We start from the raw sequence: 22,273 nt of genomic DNA, 5'->3' as shown, positions 1-22,273 counted from the left end.
TGTAAATATGGATTAGAACTTTGGGTATTAATATCATATAACTCAACTAATTCTCTAACAACCTAGGGTTAGTCTAGTCATTACTCACAAGTTCTAGAGAAATTTATGGGTTAGGCAAAATTATTAACACATCTAGAACTTGGTCTAATTACATTTACTCTTCTAGGATTGAGGATAAACTTAAAAGAATAAGTGTAAACTACCTAGATTAAGCTCTAGAAACTTGAGGTTAGGGTAGTAATTACACTCATGTGGGGGCCAAATTGACGAAAGGTCTATGTTAGATAAAAATGAAAATTTACAAGAAGACCTTGATGGTGAGTTTATTATAAAATTAAACTATAGGTAAAAATGTAAAAATGAAAGCTTTCTTGAGGGAAAAACAATTAAAATGAGGATTAAAAGGTAATTAAACATTAACAAATTCGAATGCAAATGGGGCTCAAAACTACCCAACAGAATTGACTTTAGGTAACCAATGGCTAGTGCAAAATTTCCTTCTGGTCGTTGGTCACCTCCATATTATGTAAAAAAAATCCTTCTGGACATTGGTAACCTTTGGCAAGGTTAAAAAAATAAGCCTAGCCATTGGTAACTTCCATACTGCACATTTTATTATTCTGGTCAAATTAAGCCTGGTTGTTGGTTACCTCCTTGTCAAGCCAAAATCATAAAAAAAAATGCAATTATCTGTTGGCTCAACATGTGATCCTTGTGACCACTTGAAAATCGACTTAAGTCAAATCTTTTCTCATAATGTTTTTGGTGCCCTTGGGCTCAGTTTAGGCAAAAATGGGGTGTCTACAATCTATATGATGGAATAGAAGTAGAGAGATAAATAGAAAAGAGACATAGAAAAAGATAGTAAAAACCGATGAGGAAGCTTACCTTCAATGCCCTTCAAAGCTTGCTGTTATGGAGGTCAAAGTTGATGTAACGATCAAAGAAAATGAAGGTGTTGTTGTATTTTTAGGTAAAAAATAAAAAATTTTAAGGCAAAAGTTAGTAAATAAGTATTTAGGTTTATTTTTCTACCATTTTACCTAGCATTTTTTTGGGACGGATTTTTAAAAAACCCTTTAGAATCCATTTAATTCTTTTTAATAGCAAAACTTCTGACTTTTTGTGAATCATTCAAAGGTGCGGCTAAATAATACTTCTACTCAAAAAAACAAAAAATTCGTGAATTTTTTGCGAATAAAACGGGGGATTGCTAATAAGGATCGGACCTCCAACTCATTATTCTGATTTCAGGAATTGCAAAAACGTGTCCCTTTAACAAATAAAATTTACTTTTGTCTAACTTATTCCCAAAATTACCTTTCTAACCTCCTACCTTTAAAAACTAACAAAAACAAAACCTTATCCTTTTTCGTACCCTAACACCTTCAATCGAATCAAAGTCATATACATGAGAAAGTTCTTTTTGGTAGGTACCTACTGAATTGATTTTGTAATGTTCGATAGAAAGTTTTCGTTCGATAGATCCCTACCAAATCTATTTGGTAATATTCGATAGGTACATACCAAATTTTTTAAAATAAATTCGGTCTGATGCTACTGAACAAACATGTTAAAAATATCTAAGTTATTCATTCAAAATCGTTGCCTTGAAGGTTTTAATAGTGATTTTTCCATCTTCCTTAGGGATTAAATGCAAAAAAGAATGGAAGAAATTTCAAAGAAATAAAGTAAGTCAAAAAAGAAATCCTAAAACATCTAATTAAACCTCTCACGAAACTCAAAAGGAGGTGAATATGGAGAGAGAGAGAGAGAGTGAGAAGAAGAAGAAGAAGAAGTTTGTGTTCGATATATTAGAGTATGTGATTTGAGAATTTTAGAAAATGTTAGAAATGTAAATTTCTTTTCTTTCTTTTTTTATACGTTTTATGGTCTGGGTACATAGAATACTTTTGGTGTGTACAAAGACACTCCCTTTGAAAGGTATGTTTAATATTTATTTGGAGTGTATTAAATAATATAAATAAATAAGATGTAATAAATAAAATTTGCGATGCTAATAGGAGTTTTATATTTTAAGTATGAGCAAAAGATTGTATACGCCAAGGGTGGAGGATTGAAATCCTCCTCCCACACCTCAATACACGCCATTTAAGCCACAATTGGAGGAAATTATAAAGGAAAATTACTTAAAGGACCCTCGTAGTAGGGTTCCTTTCTAAATAGTCCCTAAGTTTTGCATGTTACCTTGACAGGACATTTAAAAAACTTTTTCTTTCTTAATGGTCCCTTGTACTATCGAGTTCATAATTTTTATTATAGAACTCAATGTTTTTTTATTTAATGTCAAGTTCACATTTTTTACCGTCAAACTCACCACTATTTACTGTCGAGATCACCACTTTTTATTTACTGTCGAACTCAACGCTTTTTTAATTACTGTCGAGTTCACCATTTTTTAAAATAAAAAGTAATAAACTCTTCAATGGTAAAACCCTCCCATTTTCAATTTTCAAATTTTTTGGATTAAAATACATAGAAAGATCGACTAAAAACTTGAGATAACAACTTGTTTAAATGATTTCAATTCAAAAGAATCATTCTTGATTGATTTTCATCCAAAAACTAAGGAAAATAAAAAATAAAAAATAAAAAAACCTAGTTTTTCACATACATCTTCAAAATGTCTGAAAATGCTTTTCAGATTGGCTTTTTCTTCTTTCTTAAATTTTTTCCTACGAAATAAAATCTCCAAAATTTGATTGAGATGTCAAAAATCTAATTTTTAGATGAAAACGATGAGTTCAATCTATTAAGACACTCAATCGTGAGAAAAGTGAGAGATGAGATCCAGGACCATTTAGAAATTTATTTTTTACTAAATGTCCTATCAAACAACCCTTGAATACTTAGGGATTATTTAGTAAGAAATCTCTCCACGAGGGTCCTTTTAAATAATTTTTTCAATTATGAAAGAGAGATTTTTTTTTTTGGCATTAATTGCTCGTAGCTTAAGTAACGTGTATTGAGGTGTTGATGGAGGGTTTCAATCTTACAGCTGTATACCTATATTTTCAATTGATGTTAAAATCCAATCCATAGGGAAGCCACCTTCCGATGATTTTTGTAAAGTCGCCTTCAGTACGGTTTTTGTAAAGTCGCCCATGTGCATTATTAAAGGGAAAATGCTGAAATGACAGAAAGTTGCCCATTTGCATTATTAAAGTCGCCCAAGTCACATGTGAAGATAAATTATTATTTATAAAGTTTTTTTTCCTTTTTTTTCCTATTATACCATTAATCTAGTTAATTTTTATATTTATTTAAATGTAAAACATTGTGGACTGTTGGATACAGAAACAATGACGACTAAAGTTGTTAGTTTACAATGAATAGGATTTGTTATCTTTCTCGCGAGCAGCATTCTCTTGTAAGATCTTGCTAGGTTGGTCACTTTGATTTGCTTAGTTCTATTTTATGAATCAATTGTTATTTATAAAAAAGAATATATATTATTAGGGTACAACATCATTATCTCCTCTTCGAATTTAGTCGTCTAATGTGAATCCAATATGTTTCTTTCTTTTTCACATAAAATACCATTGCACTTGAAAAAAGGAGAGATCATCACTTGAAAATTCCCTTCAAAATGATTTTTTCTTCTTTCTTAAATTTTTTCTTACGAAATGGAGTCTCCAAAATTCAATTAAGATGTTAAAAATCTAATTTTTGAATAAAAATAATGAATTCAAACAATTAGGACATTCAATCGTGAGAAAGGTGGGAGATGAGATACATGGACAATTTAGAAAGAAAAAATTTACTAAATGTCCCACCAAATAATCATTGAATACTGAGGGACTATTTGGTAAGAAATCCCTTCATGAGAGTTCTTTAAGTAATTTTCTTAATTATAAAAGAGAGATATTTTAGGCATTAATTTCTCCTGACTTAAGTGGCATGTATTGAGTGGTTGAAGGAGGGTTTCAATCTTCCAACTATATATCTATATTTTAAATTGATGTCAAAATCTGTTCGGGGGTAATTGAGTTTGACTCGTCCAAGTTGAATTCGGATTAGATCTTAAAACCCAATCCATAAAGAAGCCACCTTCAATATGCTTTTTGTAAAAAAGCCTTCATGTGCATTATTAAAGTCGACCAAGTCACATATGAAGATAAATTATTATTTATAAAGTTTTATTTATTTTGTATTTTTGCTATGATACCATCAACCCGGTTAATGTTTATATTTTTTTAAATGTAGAACATTGTGCATTGTTGGATACAGATACAATTGTTAGTCGGTAGATACCCGAGAATTAAACAAAATAAAGATTGATTAAGGTTTGTGTTGAATACAATGTCTTTAAGACAATTTTATTCCCACAATTTAGTGTCCACGAATCAATGAATAATTGTCTCTTAGGATACAACATCACACGTGTAGACGCAGCACTTCAAGAAATACAGATGAAAAATCCAAAATGCAAGTTAAAAGTGGAGAGAAGACAAAAAACCAAGGTCGAAATGAAGAGACATAGGGTGCGCCCCTTCAAAGGAAAATCATACTTTAATCAGTATAAGGGCCCATCACGCATATTAAGGATTTTTTGAACCAATGTTTAAATCCTTCTTCAGCCCATGAGCCTCTTGTATGTGCTTGGACTTATTAAAGTCTCTCTCTCATATTTACTCAAATGATATGATGAGAAGTTCTATACAATAATTAAATAAATTTTTATTCTTATTCGATATGAGATTAAAGAGTTTCACTAACAAACTCAATAGTTCTACAAACCACATAATAAATCATAGTTAATAAAGATTATTTGAAGTTGATTTCTCATTCACCCAAAAAGAATTTTTAATAGTTTAATAAACGAAATTATTCTCTTCAAAAAGAAGAATAAATTTTCAAGGGGTCTCGTCTCAAATAAAATGTGAGACCCACTTAAATCGTAGTTAAAAAAGATCCACTTGATGAAAAAACAATCTGAAAAATTCATTAGATTTTTCCTACAACAATGACGACTAAAATTATTAGTGTACAATGTCATTATCTCCTCCTCGAATTTAGTGTTCTAATGTGAATCCAATAGGTTTCTTTCTTTTTCAAAAAAAATACTATTGCTCTTCGAAAAAGGAGAGATATGTAAAATTTTAAATTCATCAATCAATATATTCTATGATCTTGACTATCATGATTTTCACATACAAATTTAAATAACATATATGATTTTATAAAGATAAACAACATACCTGAATCCATAGCAATTTCTTTGTTAATTGTTGATCTGAAAATATGGATTTCTTCAGGCAATGAGTTTCTCTCTCTTGACCCTTTCTCTTAAAAGAAAAAAATGCATTTTACTCACTGATGATGGAAAATAGTATGATGCCTCTTAAAATGGGTAGAGAGAGGACCCATTTCCTTTAGTAACTGCTGAGTAGTTTTTGTAACTGCCCCTCCACTTCCCATCAAAGTTAGAAGTTAATAGATAGAGGAAAACTACTTCTCTAAATGTTAGTAACCACTACTCTAGAGATTAGATCAGTAACTTCCTTTTATTAAAGACTAAAAGTGTCATGTGGGACAGAAAAAATATCTAACATTCTCCCACTTGGCCCATATGACTAATTTCATTTTAGCCTCAATGAAGTAAACATTATGCGCATAAAACACTAATCAATCTCTAACTTAAATTGGTCATCATAAATACTATAGTTAAATAAATCACTAGTATAAGTCATGGCGGTTGTACATCAATAAGACGACATAGTCCCTTCCATGTACTATAAAACTAGCAATTCAATCAACCATAGTTCATAAATGAGAAGTATCCATAATTGGTCCGACAAAATTGTCTTTGTAAAAGACTTCCTGTTATCTTTTATCCATTCTCATAGATGTACGTACAAAATGGAAAACAGGAAAAATCAGAAACATGAATAATGAGATCTCAAAATGTCTAATAACATAAACATTGCAATCCAAAACATAACAGGCATCAAAGGTTACAATCAAGACCCATTCTTTTAACATGTTCTTTAAATGTCTTTGGTGGTAACCCTTTAGTTAGTGGATCTGCAACCATGAGCTCTGTTTTAATATGTTCAATAGACACCCGTTGTTTCTGAACTTCCTCCTTAACGGCAAAATACTTTAACTCCATGTGTTTAGCACCATTAGAGTATTTGTCGTTCTTGGAGAAAAATACAGCTGCAGAATTATCACAATAAATTCTCAGCGGCTTCTCAATAGTGTCGACAATAGCAAGTCCTGAGATAAAATTTCGCAGCCATAAACTATGAACTGTGGCCTCAAAGCATGCCACAAATTCAGCTTCCATTGTGGATGCAGCAATAGTAGTCTGCTTAGCACTTTTCCATGAAATTGCTGCTCCAGCCAACAAATATACATAACCAAAAGTTGATTTTCTACTATCAACACATCCAGCAAAGTCTGAATCAGTGTAGCCAATCACCTCCAAATTATCAGACTTCTTAAAAGTAAGCATGTAATCTTTTGTTCCCCTTAAGTACCTCATTACTTTCTTTGCAGCTCTCCAATGATCCATTCCAGGATTACTTTGGTATCTGCCCAACATACCAACTGCAAAACTGATGTCTGGCCTGGTGCAAGTTTGTGCATACATCAAACTTCCTACAGCAGAAGCATAAGGAATTCTTTCCATCTGTTTACGTTCCATTCATTCTGTGGACATTGCATGAGACTAAATTTATCCCCTTTCTGAATTGGGGCAACACTAGCTGAACAGTTCTCCATACCAAATCTCTCTAAGATTGTTTCAATATATCGGTTTTGAGACAACCCCAACAAACCACGTGAGCGATCACGGAATATTTCTATTCCAATCACGTAAGTTGCCTCACCCATATCTTTCATTTCAAAATTCTCAGAGAGAAATTTTTTAGTTGTGTACAATAAACCAAGATCACTACTGGCAAGCAATATATCATCAACATATAAGATCAAAAATATAAACTTGCTCCCACTAACCTTCAAGTATATACACCGATCAACGATGTTTTCCTTAAATCCGAAGGAAGTAATAATATCATTGAATTTAAGATACCACTGTCTAGAAGCTTGTTTAAGTCCATATATTGACTTATTTAATTTACAAACCATGTGTTCTTTTCCCTTTATGGAGAAACCTTCAGGTTGATCCATATAAACCTTTTCTTCTAAACTCCCATTCAGAAAAGCAGTTTTCACATCCATTTGGTGTAACTCTAAATCAAAATGAGCAACTAAAGCCATAATGATTCTAAGTGAATCCTTCTTTGATACAGGAGAGAAGGTTTCCTTATAATCAATACCTCCTTTCTGAGTGAAACCTTTGGCCACAAGTCTGGCTTTATGTCGTTCGATATTGCCTTTTGAGTCGCGTTTGGTCTTAAAGATCCATTTACAACCAACTGCTTTATATCCTTCAGGCAATTCGACAAGTTCCCAAACTTTGTTTTGATCCATTGATTTCAATTCATCATTCATGGCATCAATCCATTTATTAGAATCATTACAACCAATGGCTTGTGAAAATGAAATCGGGTCTTTACTGGTCCCAATATCATAATCAGATTCTTGTAAATACACCACATAATCATCAGAAATAGCAGGTCTTCGTTCTCTTTGAGACCTTCTTAATGTTGATTCTTGTGGTTCTTCCATAATTGGTTCATTAGTGATAATCTCATTGGGGAGTGATTGATCAATAATTTGTTGTTCAACATTGTCAGATGATTCTGCAATTATAGGAACAACAATTTCTTTAGAAGTTATGGGTTGTGGGACTTGCACCCTAACTTCTTGAATATTTGTTTTTTGTAATTGATTACTCCCACTGATTTCACCATTCTCAATGAATCTGGCATTACCCGTTTCAACAATCTTCGTACTATGATTAGGACAATAAAATCTATACCCTTTGGATTTCATTGGATAGCCAATAAAGTAACCACTAATGGTTTTGAAATCCAATTTCTTTTCATGTGGATTATATATCCTAGCCTCCGCTGGGCAACCCCAAACGTGTAGGTGCCTTAAACTTGGCTTCCTTCCTGTCCACAGTTCAAAAGGAGTCTTTGGAACTGCTTTAGTAGGAACCCTATTTAATAAATAAACAGCGGTCTTAAGGGCTTCCATCCATAATGAAATGGGTAAAGATGAATTACTTAACATACTCCTAACCATATCCATCAATGTACGATTACGCCTTTCAGCCACTCCATTCTGCTGAGGCGTACCTGGCATAGTGTATTGTGCACATATACCATGCTTTTCTAGGAGTTTAGCAAATGGGCCAGGGTGTTGACCCAATCCATCATATCTTCCATAATACTCACCACCTCTATCTGATCTGATAATTTTCACCTTTTTATCTAATTGCCTTTCAACCTCAACAATGTACACCTCTAGAGCATTCACTGCTTGAGATTTGTCATGCAATAAATAGATATAACAATAACGAGAAAAATCATCAATAAAAGTGATAAAATATTTTTCTTTACCAAAAGATGGCGAGTCAAAAGGCCCACAAATGTCTGTATGGACAATTTCAAGAAGTTCTCTACTTCTTGTAGCACCTTTCTTTATGTGTTTGGTTTGTTTTCCCTTAATACAATCCACACATACATTGAAGTCAGTAAAATCTAGGTTAGGCAAAATCCCATCTTTTACTAATCTCTTAATTCTTTCTTTGGATATATGACCCAAACGTCTGTGCCACAAGTGAGAAGAACTTTCATTGATCAGGTTACGTTTAGTTCCAACATTATGATGTAGGGTTAAAAGGCTTTCAGCAAAACGACTATTAAGATTTAGTTTATATAAACCATCACATAAACTATCAGAACCAACGAAAGAAGAATTTTTAAACAAACTGAATCTTCTATTACGAAATGAAAAGAAATAACCTTCAAGGTCAAGTTTAGATATGGAAACCAAATTACGAGAAATAGAAGGAACATAAAGTGTCTGAAATAAATCTAGATAACAATCAGTGTCTAAAAATAAACGAAATATCCCGGTAGCAACCACTGGAACTTTGACTCCATTTCCTACAACTATGGAACTTTCATTTTGGTTTAAAGTCTGGATTGTAAGGAAGCCCTGCATCGAATTAGAAACATGAACAGTGGAACCTGAGTCAATCCACCAAGTATTAGAAGGAACTTCAGTAAGGTTTGATTCGAAACAAACGTAAGCTAAAGGCTTACCTTTCTTTTCAAACCATGCTCTACGTTTGTGGCAATCTCTCTGTACATGCCCAAACTTCTTACAGAAACGGCACTTGATACTGTTTTGTCCCCTCTGATGAGCCTCTATACCTTGAGGAGGCCCATTGAATTTAGGTGGTTCTACCATTTTGCCCTTCTTAGGTTTCTTCCACTTCTTACTAGCTCCTTTGCCTATAAGGTGAACTGAATGATGTCCTTGTTGCTTAAGCCTTGTCTCTTCTTGAACAAGCATATTAGCCAATTCATTTACATTCCACTTGTCTTTAATAGTGTTGTAATGAATTTGAAATGGCCCATATTGAAGAGGTAAGGAGTTCAAAATAAATTGAACAAGAAAAGACTCATCCACATTCATCCCAAGAGCTTTCAGTTTAGCAGCTAGATTTGACATCTCAAGGATGTGCTCATGCATCCCACGAGTACCATCAAACTTCATGGTGGTGAGTTCAGCCATTAATGTCCCAGCAAGAGACTTATCAGCTGAACGAAAACGTTCTTCCACAGTCTTAAAAAATTCCTTAGCAGTGTCAGGTACAGGAAGTGTAGATTTAATGTTGTTCGCTATACTCATTCGCATAAACATAATGCTCAATCTGTTCGATCTTTCCCAAGAATGACTTAGAGTCTTTTCTTCCGCACTACTAACTTCAGTAATAGCAGGCGGTTTCTCAGTCCGAAGTGCTAAATCAAGATCCAGTACACCTAGGTGAAACTGGACTTGTTCAGACCAATCTGAGAAATTTGCTCCATTAAGGATCGGAACAGATGAAGCATGTGAATGAAACGAAACAGGAATTGAAACTGCAAGTAAATATATGCTCACACATTAATGCTTTGAGTTAAATAATAAACAATAAATAGTATTGTTGTAACACATCTGTGGATGAAAATTACAACATACAAAAAATTAAACTTTTAACTATTATGGTAATTCCCTTTCACCTATTAAAATAAAATAAATAATTAATAATGTATCCATAATCTGATAGGTCCGTTACCTTTGGGTATCCGATTCCACTTCTCAATTAAGGATATACATTAATTATTTTACCTTAGTATATTAATCACAAGAAAAGTGGTGCACCTTTGGGCCAAGCCAAAATATTCTCATGATTAATAATACATATAAATATCTATTCAAAATTTGCAAAGTCATTTTTCTTAATACTTGGGATATGAGTATTAAGATCAAAACTACAACTTGAAACCTATGACTTTCTAGTTGGATCACTTTGGTGATTACCAAACTATTTCATAAAATAGGATTTCAAGATGAAATAATCACTTTGTAAAATAATTTATCATTAATCACATCAAATCATCATTTAAACAGTTTCATACATATGACAATTTCATGTTCAAATAAACTATAAAAAATAATAATAATAATAATTATTATTATTATTATAACAAATCAATACAAGAGATGTTACTCATAAATTTCGGACATGATTCAGATTTTTATAAATGATACACATTTTGTGTGTTGTGTTCTATACTGTAGAACAAATCATGAGCAATATTATCAATTAAATAAAAATAAAAATAAAATAAAATTGATATGTAACATCATGCTGAAAATGGAAAGTAGAAAATGTACTAAAATATGTAATTTTCTCCATTAATTAAAGCAACCAACAACATCATGCTTTATATATGAGAATCCATAGAAAACACGTTGGGTATAAAATAAATGAGATTTTATTTTGTGGAAAACTTTAATAATCGCAGCGGAAAAGAAAAAATTAAAATCAAAACTAAATCATATCATATATATATATGAAATCTTCCACAAATAATTGATTGCAACAAATAGATCATAATGGAAAATCAAGAAAGTCTTAACCTGTGGCTCTGATACCACATGTAAAATTTTAAATTCATCAATCAATATATTCTATGATCTTGACTATCATGATTTTCACATACAAATTTAAATAACATATATGATTTTATAAAGATAAACAACATACCTGAATCCATAGCAATTTCTTTGTTAATTGTTGATCTGAAAATATGGATTTCTTCAGGCAATGAGTTTCTCTCTCTTGACCCTTTCTCTTAAAAGAAAAAAATGCATTTTACTCACTGATGATGGAAAATAGTATGATGCCTCTTAAAATGGGTAGAGAGAGGACCCATTTCCTTTAGTAACTGCTGAGTAGTTTTTGTAACTGCCCCTCCACTTCCCATCAAAGTTAGAAGTTAATAGATAGAGGAAAACTACTTCTCTAAATGTTAGTAACCACTACTCTAGAGATTAGATCAGTAACTTCCTTTTATTAAAGACTAAAAGTGTCATGTGGGACAGAAAAAATATCTAACAAGATAATCACTTAGCTTGGAGGGGAACTAAAACCAGTAGTACAACCTGTTCATCACTTTGACTTCTTTTAATGAATTGAATCATCAATCTTATCGAGTAAGTCATATTCTAAACTTGTTGAATCTCTTATATTTTGATTTGTTTCATCCTTGTTAGTTTGATTCTTACAATTTCCAACCTTGACTATCTAAATTTTTATAAATTAGATTGGTGTACTCTTTTCTTCTTTGTTTAATGTTTTTTTTTCGAAAAATTCAGTTATTATCACTCTGATCTTTGGAAAGAAGATGCGGAACATAGATGTGTTTCCAGGATGGATGAGGAGTCTTTGGAACGCATGTGAGATCCGGGTGATGGTTATACTCAGTCTCTTCTTACAAATCGTCCTCATATTCTTCGGCCATCGAAGAAAGTATATTTCAAGCAATTGGGTCAGAATCATCCTTTGGATCGCCTACATGTCGGCCGACTGGGTTGCAACTGTTGCTCTCGGAGTTCTGTCCAACCAACAGGGAGATAACAGTGAGTACCACGACTTTAAAAGCCAACTTCCCGCGTTTTGGGCACCTATTCTTCTATTGCACCTCGGTGGCCCTGATAATGTCACTGCTTATGCCTTAGAGGATAATGAGTTGTGGTTAAGACACTTGCTTGGACTAATCGTCCAACTAGGCGTCGCAATTTACATCTTTCTTATGTCCTGGAGGGGTAATTGGCTCTCATTTCTAAACATTCCAATGTTTCTTGCTGGAATTATTAAGTATGGGGAGAGGACATGGGTTCTAATGTCCGCAAGCAGAGAACATTTCAGAGACTCTATGCTCAGTCTTCCCGATTCAGGCCCCAATTATGCCAATTTCATGGAGGAATATAGTTCTAAAAAAAATGAGGGGTTTCACGTCACAGTTGGGTTAGTGGACGAAATTCCACCTGTTTTTGATCATTCGGTTCCTGTAGAAAACAAAAATCCTGATGCAAGCACATTACTCGATTCCCATTACTTCTTCAACACGTTCAAGCGTCTCTTTGCAGATCTCATCCTCAGTTTCCAGGACCGGGGTAACAGTCGATCATTCTTCTTAAGGAATTATTGGAAAGTAGGTTTCAAAGTTATCGAAGTTGAACTAGGATTCGTGTACGATTTGTTGTACACTAAAGCGGCTTTAGTTTATACTCCCTTAGGCTGCATTCTTCGCTCCATCAGTTTCTCATCCACCATTTCTGTGTTCATAGTCTACTTAGTATCTGAGAAACATCGATACCATGTTGTTGATAGGATCATAACTTACCTATTGTTGGGTGTAGCTATCCTTCTTGAGATCTATGCAATGATTCGACTTCTTTTCTCAGACTGGACAATTGCCTGGTTGATTAAGCACAAGAAGAACGAAGTGATGACTCGTATTTCTCAATTCATCTATTCCTTTCAATTGCGTAACAATAGGGGGTGGTCTAATTCCATGTCACAATACAATCTGATAGGATTTTGCGTCAAAGAAACCAAGCCAACGTATTTTCGAAGAATTCAAAAGTTCATTTTTATTGATAAATTGCTAGAAAAATATTACCATAAGACTTGTGAGGAAGTCTCCGACAACTTGAAAGAATCGATCTACCAACAGCTCAAGGAAAAATCTGAAAGTGCCACAGATTTCAGTGTTAACATCAAGGACTTGTGTTCTTGTAGACAAGCCAAGCAATACGAGAAATTTCATTGGACTACGCCTATAGAATTCGACCAAAGCATTCTTATCTGGCACATTGCTACAACTCTCTGCTATTATTTTGATGATGATCTCAAAAAACTTACAAACCCCGAAAGACCAAAATGCCAAAATAGCAAACTTGTTTCGGATTATATGTTGTATCTTCTAGTGATGTGCCCTTTTATGTTACCCATTGGCATTGGACAAATAAGATTTCGAGACACCTGTGCCGAAGCCATTGAATTTTTTCAAGAAAAAAAATCCATATCAAATACATTCCAAGCATGCAAGATGTTGCTTCAAGTGAACACTGAAATTCCACCGATTCAAGTGAAAGGAGATAGAAGTAAATCGGTGTTGTTCGATGCATGTACGCTTGCGAAATCTTTGCAGTCCATTAAAATTAGCAAGAAATGGAACTTTATCAGTGAGGTATGGGTAGAGATGCTATCTTATGCCGCAATTCAGTGTAGAGGTAATTATCATGCTCAACAGCTCAGGCGAGGAGGGGAGCTTCTCACTCATGTTTGGCTTTTGATGGCACATCTTGGAATCACAGAACAATTCCAAATTTCACAAGGCCACGCCAGAGCAAAGTTGAATGTAGAATAAAATTAGTAATTGTGGATGGTTCAGCTTGTCAGTACTCCATGTATGGCTTGTTTTTCATTTTACATTTTATAAAACTCAATTTGTAGTGTAAAACACGTTTGGAATCTAAGAGTGCTATATTATAGTTCAATATATAAGATTTTTATAACTTACAAACATAATAGGTAATATGGTGTTGGATGTAAAATAGATGCAACTGCTCAGATTTCAAAAAATATCCTGAATTTTTTTTTTTTCTTTACAAGAGCAATAGCAACACTGATAACTTAGTTATATGCATCATCTAAGACCTATGAATTGGACCTATTTTCATATCAACCATTTTCTCTACAAAAATTATGGCTTTTGATAGTCCTGAAATATGGATACGAAAAATTTAGCATAAGATGCAAAATAATAATAATAATAATCAAGAATGATGGGAAATTGCACACGAAAAAACATAGATCGAAAATGATGATTATTTTTTTGTTCTCTTTTTAGGGTGAAATTAATGTCAAGATTTATTCTCTAAGAGCAGTGATCTAGGCAATGGAAACTAACCATGATTTTAAAATCAAACATCTCAAAAAAAATAAAAAAGGAAGGGAAAAAAAAGAAAAAAGAGTATGCAGAGATCATAGCCGAATGATACACAGTAGCCGAGGAGTGAATTGATCAAAATAAGGTCAAAAGAAAGGGTAAATGTGTACCCTAACTTCCAGAGGTCGTGACTATGTGATCATAGCTAAGTAACACTATTATTATATATGCACACGTAGGTATCAACAAGGTCTATGTGTTAGCTAATTATTTACAGATCATTGGCTCTAAATTAAAGTCGCAAAACTGTCATTTAGGAGGGTAAAATCGAGCATTTTCGTTATAAGTTTCCTTTATAGGAAATTTCAAATTTAGTGGTTTAAGCAAGTTTTTGGATTCCATTTTATAGAATCTGTAATCATAATTTTATTATTTTTTGAAAGTTTTCTATTTCGGTTAGGTTTGGGACTTTTGAGTCTATAAAATAATGAATTTTAATAGTTTAAAACCAACTTTCGATTAATAAAATTTCATTCAAAATTGATTTTCTCTTTGAGTTTTCAATTGTTTGATATTTTGTGAATCAATAGGCTTTTGACACTCCATCGTTTGACATTATTTTAAGAATCAACAAACTAATTGGAAGATTGCTCTTCCCCATGTATTAGCAAACATAATCTACCTTAGTAAAATATTTCAATTCTTACTAAAGGTCATGGGGCTCTTGTGGACTCCCAGGTTTCCCCATTAACGCCTAAACCCTATGGAATGACATAGATCAATATTAAAAAAAAAAACAAATTAAAAAATGGTAATGCTTTTTAGCTTTGTTCAATAGACAGCCATCGAATTCTCAAATTTAAAATTAAAATCCAATAGCAGATAATTTTTTATAAGTTTTTGAAATTTTGTGTTCTACCTCCTATGCATCCAATCATGTTTTAGGTGCCACGTGGATGGGCGGTCAAAAAACTTTCCTTGGTAACTTAGTAAGAGAAGTGTTTTTGAAAAAAACGTGATGAACGAGAAACCTACTGCCACCTTAAAAACAAATAATTCTTTTTTCGCCCGCATGTGTTTTTTTTTTTTCCAGTCAACGCACATAAAAAATTACAAAAAAAGAAAAAAAAAAAAAAAAGTATTAAATACTTTATCTCTGAAAAGATCTGCAATTACCTAAATTAGTGACAATCTTAAGAAAATCATATTAATTTTTTGAGTGACCTATGTTGTGGAAAACAGGGAATCAAAGAAGTTCAATAGGTGGTTGATTTTATTTTATTTTTGCTGCTTATCGTGGGTATCCCCACCCTTCGGGTGAGATTAATCTCACGGTCACATGCACCAACCCCTCAAAAAGTTCTACGTGCACTTAGTTGAGTCGAGGATTTGCCGGACCTTAAGGGTGGTCCCAAGGATTTGATCGCTTCGTGGGGTTTTGAACACTTGACCTGTACATAATTACTTGCTTTATCTCCTAAACATATAATAAGTTAAGATTAAAAAATAAAGAATCCTCTAAGTGTTGAATATGATTGTTCCAAGAAAAGCCAAGTCAAAAATATAAATTAAGTAGATTGACTTGTATGAGATCCATAGATTAAGGAAAATGCTGCAATGACACAGGGTATTTACTGCAATTATCACAAGTCTGACGTGGGATGTGCACATAAACCATAGTTGTTTTCCTCGTGATACAAGCAAAAACCATCTACGGTTATATATACGTCTCCACATCAGAATTGTGAGAATCATAGTAAATCCTGTGTTACCCCAGCACAACTCATTAAGGAAAATGTAACAAAGCATCGTGAATGAAAAATCGGGATCTTTAAAAATAAAAATCTGAAATCAATTAGAATAATTTTAAAACAAAAGTGATAAGGATCCCAGCTAAGAAATTATACCTAAAATGAGACGATTACCAAGTGTTTAGTAAAGTGTCTCCTAATGTTTCTAGATTTCTTGGGTTGAAGATCAAGTGGCAAGTACTTCTTGCTGTAAACATCTCTCAAAATAGTTGTTTTTTTTTTTTTTTTTTTTTTTTTTTTTGCTTTTGCAAAATTGTCGTTAAAATTTGAGCGATCACTAGTCTATGAAGAGAATCACCAACACCAATACTTATAAATCACAAATTGACTTTTTAGTCTAGATTATTTATGAGATGTTTCAAAGTTGTTTGAACCCAATATAAACAAAGAAATCCAAGTGCTAGAGTCCAAAATCCTTCAATTGGTTCAACAAATCACGAACCTTTATCCTAGCTGCTCAAGTTTGTAGAAAAATCAAACTCAAATCCAAGTAAAAGGATAATTAGCAGAGACATACTTCATGACCAGACTTCTAAAGAAAGGAAGAGATCAGATCGAGATCCAATTGTTCTTACCCATTGGTGCAACTTTGTAACCTTAATCCACTTGTTCAAATTCGAATCTAGTATAGACTGAAGGATTTTGAGGTGATATTATAGAGAGAGAAGGAAAATATGAGAGTGATAAAGAGAGAAATTACTAGAGAAAATGAGAGATTGGGCGAAATTGAAAGAGATGTGAGATTGAGATAGATAAATTGTAATAACCCGATTCATTTTAACAGTAGATCGTGTGTTTCATGATAAAAATAATTTGTTCCATCATAGGAATAATAATGATAATTATTGTGGTATTCATGATAAATTAAAAAAAGTCAAGTTTGAACTTTTTCTTTTGAGGATTTAATCCATGGACCTTATTAGATTGTTTGTAATGGGCTTTGATTAATAGAAACAAGAATAAAGCCCAATATTTAAGAAGAGATGGAATTTGAAATAATATATATTTAATGGGTAGTTAAAGAAGGCAAGAAAGAGAGAGAGACTTCTTTTGTAAAGTAGTCAACCAAGGGAATATTGGGGGAGATGTTTCATACTTATAAGGAAGGTATAGTTGGATGCCTTGTGTTAGATCCTCCCTCCATTCCACAAAACTTTTGAAATTCAAAAATTTTCTTTATATGTTATATTAATGTGTTGAAGGATCTAGGAGTTACCTTGTGTAATAAACTATAAGGAATGTCATCAAAGAAAATGAATTTTAGAGAATACAAATCTGAATTTTTTTTTATTTCTCTGTACTTTCATGTTAAGAAGGAGAGAAGATAGAGGGAGGTGGAAGACATTTGAGCTTTGGAGACTCCATTAAAGCTAAGAGAGGCAAAATAAAAAATAGATTGAAAAGGAGATTCAAGTGAAAATCCAGAATTTTTCCTTCGTAAAGTAGGTGTTTTTTAGAATTAAATTTCTTTTTAAAAAACACATATTTGCACATGAGAAAATGTTAGTAGAATATTGGTATGATTTCTTTTCATGTGAGAATATGATCTAGAACTAAGTTATTATATGATTACTTTGAGTAGTATGAACTTGAATACATGAAACTTGAAATATTGAGAATTTATTGCATAGAGCATAATACATGAGTTGTATAATGAATGGTCATGAACTTTTGGTATGATCAAGTTGATGAGCTAGCTAGGACCATGGGTCCTTGGATGGAAAATCCTAAAGCCCACAAGGAAAGTCCCTTGCGTGGGACATGATTGGTGTTGCCCGAGTTGGCATGAGACGTGGTTGGTGTGCCCGAGTTGACATGATATATAATTGGTGCTGCCCAAGTTGTTGTAGGCAAGAGATTTTTGAGTCTGAAGATCTCTATTACTTGGATTTGGAATTACCACCATTCTTTTTTAGAAAAAAGGGTATGAATAGACATTCGAAAAGAAGTTTTAAAAAATCACTTTATTTGTAACAACTCTCATTCGGATAAGGTCCATTGGTCCACCTAAGATCTGGGTAAAGGGGTCTATATTAGGGAACAAGGAAGGTGTTAGGCACCCTACTCCCTTCACTATAGGTGATTACCTCGGATTTGGTCTTTTTGAAAAATAAAGATAAAAATCAATTTGTATCATTGAGTGCGAGGGACTTTGATTTTGGTTTGAAAAAAATGGCCTCATCATGGTCCATACCTTTGAACATCTTTAAAAATGTAAACTTTTTTATCAATGGCCCAAGACATTGGTCTCAAAGCACTTTTGTGGTGTGTGCACTTGTATAGGGTCTTTTAAGAAATATTTTAAAAATGGTTTTCAACGCCTTACCCTTTCAATTAAGCCGAAGTCCAATCTACCAAAAGTAAGGGAAGGGTATACATTACATCTTAAGGATGATTTAAAATGACAATAAAAATAAAAGAGGGGAAAAATAAAATAAGAAAAGTTATGGAAATGAGAGAAAGGTGGAGGGAATTATTTCCTTCCTTTTATAGTCCTGATCCTACCTTGTTTTGACTTGACTTGTTTTTTTCCCTTCAAGAGATGAGTCATCTTTGACTTTGTATTTTTTAAGTTTGAAAATAAAAAATATGGAAGGATTTGGTGTATGGATTGAGATTGTAAATGAGCTTGACCTTAAAAGGTTGAATAGGAATTTAGGGAAATTGAGACAGAGTTGGGAGGTAATAATTTTTTAGAGTAGAGAGAGAGTTGAGGAAGTTGAAACTTGATAGGAGAATTCAAGTCTTGAGGGTTTGTAACGAGAATGAGGATATTTTATAGGACTTTGGAGGGGACTTTTAGAAGTAAAATATGGTGAAAGTATGGAAGGATGTAAAATGACATAGGGTTTATAAGTAGGGCATATAAAATTTGAGGTTAGTGGGAGGGTATATGTGGAAGTGGGTGTAAGTGAGTTTTTTTTTATCCAAATAGATAGGATCTTTCAACCCATTTAGGTTGAGTGTTAGGTGAGTTGAACGAAGTTGGTTTTAGTTAGAAGAATGGTGGTATAAAGGGGTGGTTGTTGATTTTTTTAGGAGGGTAAAGAAGATGGTGACATGTGTCAAAGGGTGTGAAGATGTGTGTTAGGTGAGTTGATTAGGAAAAAAAGGTGTGGTGGTCGCTTGTGATGAAGGATTTGAAAAGAATGACGGGGGTAAGTTATGACATGACACGGGTTGAGATGTGGGTAGGTTAACCTTTTTAGAAAAAGGTGACGGGGTTGGTAAATGAATTAGGAAAGTGGATAATGGTGGTGACATATGTCCTATTGTGATGATCTTGGATCATTGTGGTGATTGATGGTGATCATTGGGCTTAGGTTGAGACTTGGGCTTAGGATAAGGTAGTGATTTTGGGTTGAGTTGAGAGGTGAGGTGGTTTAGGTCCAATGGACTTAGGGGTTGGGTTGGATTTGATTAGGTTATGGTATATATAGGATTGGGTGGGGTTGAGAGGTGAAGTGGTGGGGGTGTAGGTTTACGATGGGAGGTAGTCCATTCCTAGCCCATGGGCCAAGTAAAGGGGCTTTAGGTCATTATTTAAAATAAAATAAGCATTTTTTTAAGATTTCGATCCTTAAGTTTATTAATAGTTTTTGATAAAAATACGTATTTTTAGTCATTTTCAAGTAAAACTCATTAAAATCGGGGTGTTTCCAGTTGCCCCTATTTGCAGGAGTTACGTGTAAAGAATTGCAAAAAATATACTAAATCCCTATTTGTATGGGCCCAAATATTTTGTTGAAAACACGATATAAAACATCAAATGCATTGATGATTTTTTGAAAAGTGGTTACCCAAGCACAGGGTCTGACAGGCTTGGCCTTAGAATTTCTCGATCTTGTGGCACGAAGCTCGTTTGAAATCTTAGATTTGATGAATTTTGAAATTCTATTGTTTTTTATCGTGTTTTAACAAATTAGGATTGAATGTAATTCAAAAAGGATTTTTTGAAATTCTTTTTTTAAACAAGATACGTCCAAATGCACACTAGAATTCTGGGATATAGGTGTCCCACACCATTGTATTTCTTGAATTCTAGACACTTAAATTTGGTCGATAGTTGCACACTAGAATAGAAGTATAGATTTTTGAATCTCATTCCTCGAAGTGCGTTTATCCCCTTAATCCTCCATATATCGTTTTGTAGCGATTCGATTTGTTGAATGACGTTTTCATCTATTGTACTATTGGTTTCAACTACCCTAAAGTAGCATTCGTATTCAGGGATGGTTAGAGGAGGGTGCCGATTTTGTGGAATGTAGAGTGGATGTCCTTGGTATTCGGGCACTATAAGAGGCAGGGTAGTTTGTTGTCTCGACTGTTGCTTCTCGGGGAGTTCAGGGTTTGATTCAGATGCTTAGTGTTAACTGGCTTGGACTTGTATAAAGTTGGTGTTAGCCAACACGACAGACAGTATTTTCTTTTGTCTCTCTGTCATTTTTAACAACATTGTTATTCTTGCATTTGCCTCTGCCAACTCTGTTGCCATGGGTTGTGGGTCTTCCGGGGTGCTTATAGTTGGTGAAGATTGAAGGAAATTCGGAAGCTTCTCAGGATTTTTGTATTTCTTTTGTTTGACCACCTATGGGTATAAAAGTCGAGTATCGGTACATTGCATGATGTTTTATTAGGTCCGATTCAATTATTTAGGGGTAACACCCAATTTTTTAAAAATAAATAAAATTAAATTGTGGTTCGTGAACATAGAATTGGCATAAACCCTGAGTCGAGTTGTGTACGTCAGCGTAGGGCTGGAATAAACACGGAGCTGGATTACGTGTTTTTGAAAAAGTGAGTTACATCAGTATAGAGTTGACATCGGCATAGAATCAGAATCAACAGGAAGTTGGCATCGGCACAAAACCAGTATCAATGCGGAGCTGGACTTTTCTCGAATATCTTATGAGATTTTTCATCGACACAAAGTTGGCACACTACTTTTAAAGTTTTTAAGAAGTATCATCAACATAAAGCTGGAGGATTCATCAACACAGAGTTGGCATCAACACAAAATTGGATTTTTTTTTAAATTTTGTAAGAAGTTCATCAACACGAAGCTGAAAATGTTCTTTTGTCAAGAGGATTCATCAACATGGAACTGGTATCAACACGAAGTTAGAATTATTTTATAAAAGACTCAATCAGCACGGAATTGGAAAAACATTTTGTAAAAGTAGATTAATGCGAATAAATTTTTTTATGGATAGTAGACTCGATTAAAATTGATTGGATGGTTGTGGATCTGATGGGGTGGATCGTGGATAGAGCTTCGATAGGGCCCATCTGATGATGGTTAACTCAATTGGCTTCAATCGTAGATGGTAGATCCAATTTGGATCAATTGTGGATCGTGGACCCGATTCAGGTCGAGTATGAATCGTAGACTCGATTCGGGTCGGATTTGGATTGTGAACCCAATTTGAGTTGAATATGGATCATGGGTCCGATTTGGGTCAAGTTTGAATCATGGATCCAATTTGGGTTAGATTTAAATCATGGACCCGATTTGAATCAAATATGGATTATAGACCCAGTTCAGGTCGAATTTGGATCGTGGACCTAGTTCAGGTCAAATTTGGATCATTAACTTGATTTGGGTCGAATATGAATCGTGGACCTGATTTGGGTCGAGTTTAGATTGTGGACCCGGTTTGGGTCTAGTATGGATCGTGAACCCCAATTTGGGTTGGATATGGATTGTGGACCCAGTTTGGGTCCAATTTGGATATTCGTGGATCTAGTTTAGGTCGACTGTGAGGATGGGCCAACCTAGGCTTCACAATGAGTTAGAAATAAGAATCGGATATTACGATTAATAAACACTTGGTGAAAAATGTGAACCTAAGAGGATCCCAAAAAGAATGACAAATCAAGAATGAATATACTCCATTAAGATCGAGTGATCGATGATATATAATATTGAAGTCAAATTGGTCAGTCTTTCGTGTTGACCTTGATTGATAAGATCCCATTTGAAGAATTATCATTGATAGTAAGAGGAAATGTGTCCCACCCTTAAAGAAATGTGGTAGATCTGAATCGATAGAGAATGATGAATGGATC

General features: G+C 33.7%; 2 protein-coding genes and 1 pseudogene across 2 annotated transcripts; 1 reads left to right on the top strand and 2 right to left on the bottom strand.

Annotated features, from left to right (window-relative positions):
* Positions 1–5,971: 5,971 nt before the first annotated feature.
* Positions 5,972–6,619, bottom strand: LOC147410385 (secreted RxLR effector protein 161 pseudogene; annotated as a pseudogene).
* Positions 6,620–8,956: 2,337 nt separating this feature from the next.
* On the bottom strand, positions 8,957–10,141 carry LOC147410384 (uncharacterized). Its single transcript, XM_086434812.1, has 2 exons — positions 9,207–10,141; positions 8,957–9,099 (listed from the first exon to the last, which is right to left on the bottom strand). Exons 1-2 carry the CDS (start codon positions 9,808–9,810, stop codon positions 9,065–9,067), a joined length of 639 nt encoding a protein of 212 aa, XP_086290938.1. The 5' UTR covers positions 9,811–10,141; the 3' UTR covers positions 8,957–9,064.
* Positions 10,142–11,553: 1,412 nt separating this feature from the next.
* On the top strand, positions 11,554–14,009 carry LOC147410383 (uncharacterized). Its single transcript, XM_086434800.1, has 2 exons — positions 11,554–11,649; positions 11,812–14,009. The coding sequence occupies exon 2, from the start codon at positions 11,841–11,843 to the stop codon at positions 13,869–13,871; it is 2,031 nt and encodes a 676-aa protein (XP_086290926.1). The 5' UTR covers positions 11,554–11,649; positions 11,812–11,840; the 3' UTR covers positions 13,872–14,009.
* Positions 14,010–22,273: the final 8,264 nt, after the last annotated feature.

This window comes from Akebia trifoliata, chromosome 1 (genome assembly GCF_017979445.1).
Source record: "Akebia trifoliata isolate Shusen 1 chromosome 1, ASM1797944v1, whole genome shotgun sequence".
NCBI lineage: Eukaryota > Viridiplantae > Streptophyta > Magnoliopsida > Ranunculales > Lardizabalaceae > Akebia > Akebia trifoliata.
This window is presented reverse-complemented; position numbering and strand designations above follow the sequence as displayed.

Excerpts from the sequence above, each read along its gene's own strand:
- LOC147410384 (XM_086434812.1), bottom strand. The coding sequence starts at position 9,810 with ATGTTTATGCGAATGAGTATAGCGAACAACATTAAATCTACACTTCCT. Across the intron at positions 9,100-9,206 it reads AGCATGGTTTGAAAAGAAAG|GGCTTCCTTACAATCCAGAC; the intron begins GTAAGCCTTTAG and ends AATTCGATGCAG.
- LOC147410383 (XM_086434800.1), top strand. The coding sequence starts at position 11,841 with ATGCGGAACATAGATGTGTTTCCAGGATGGATGAGGAGTCTTTGGAAC.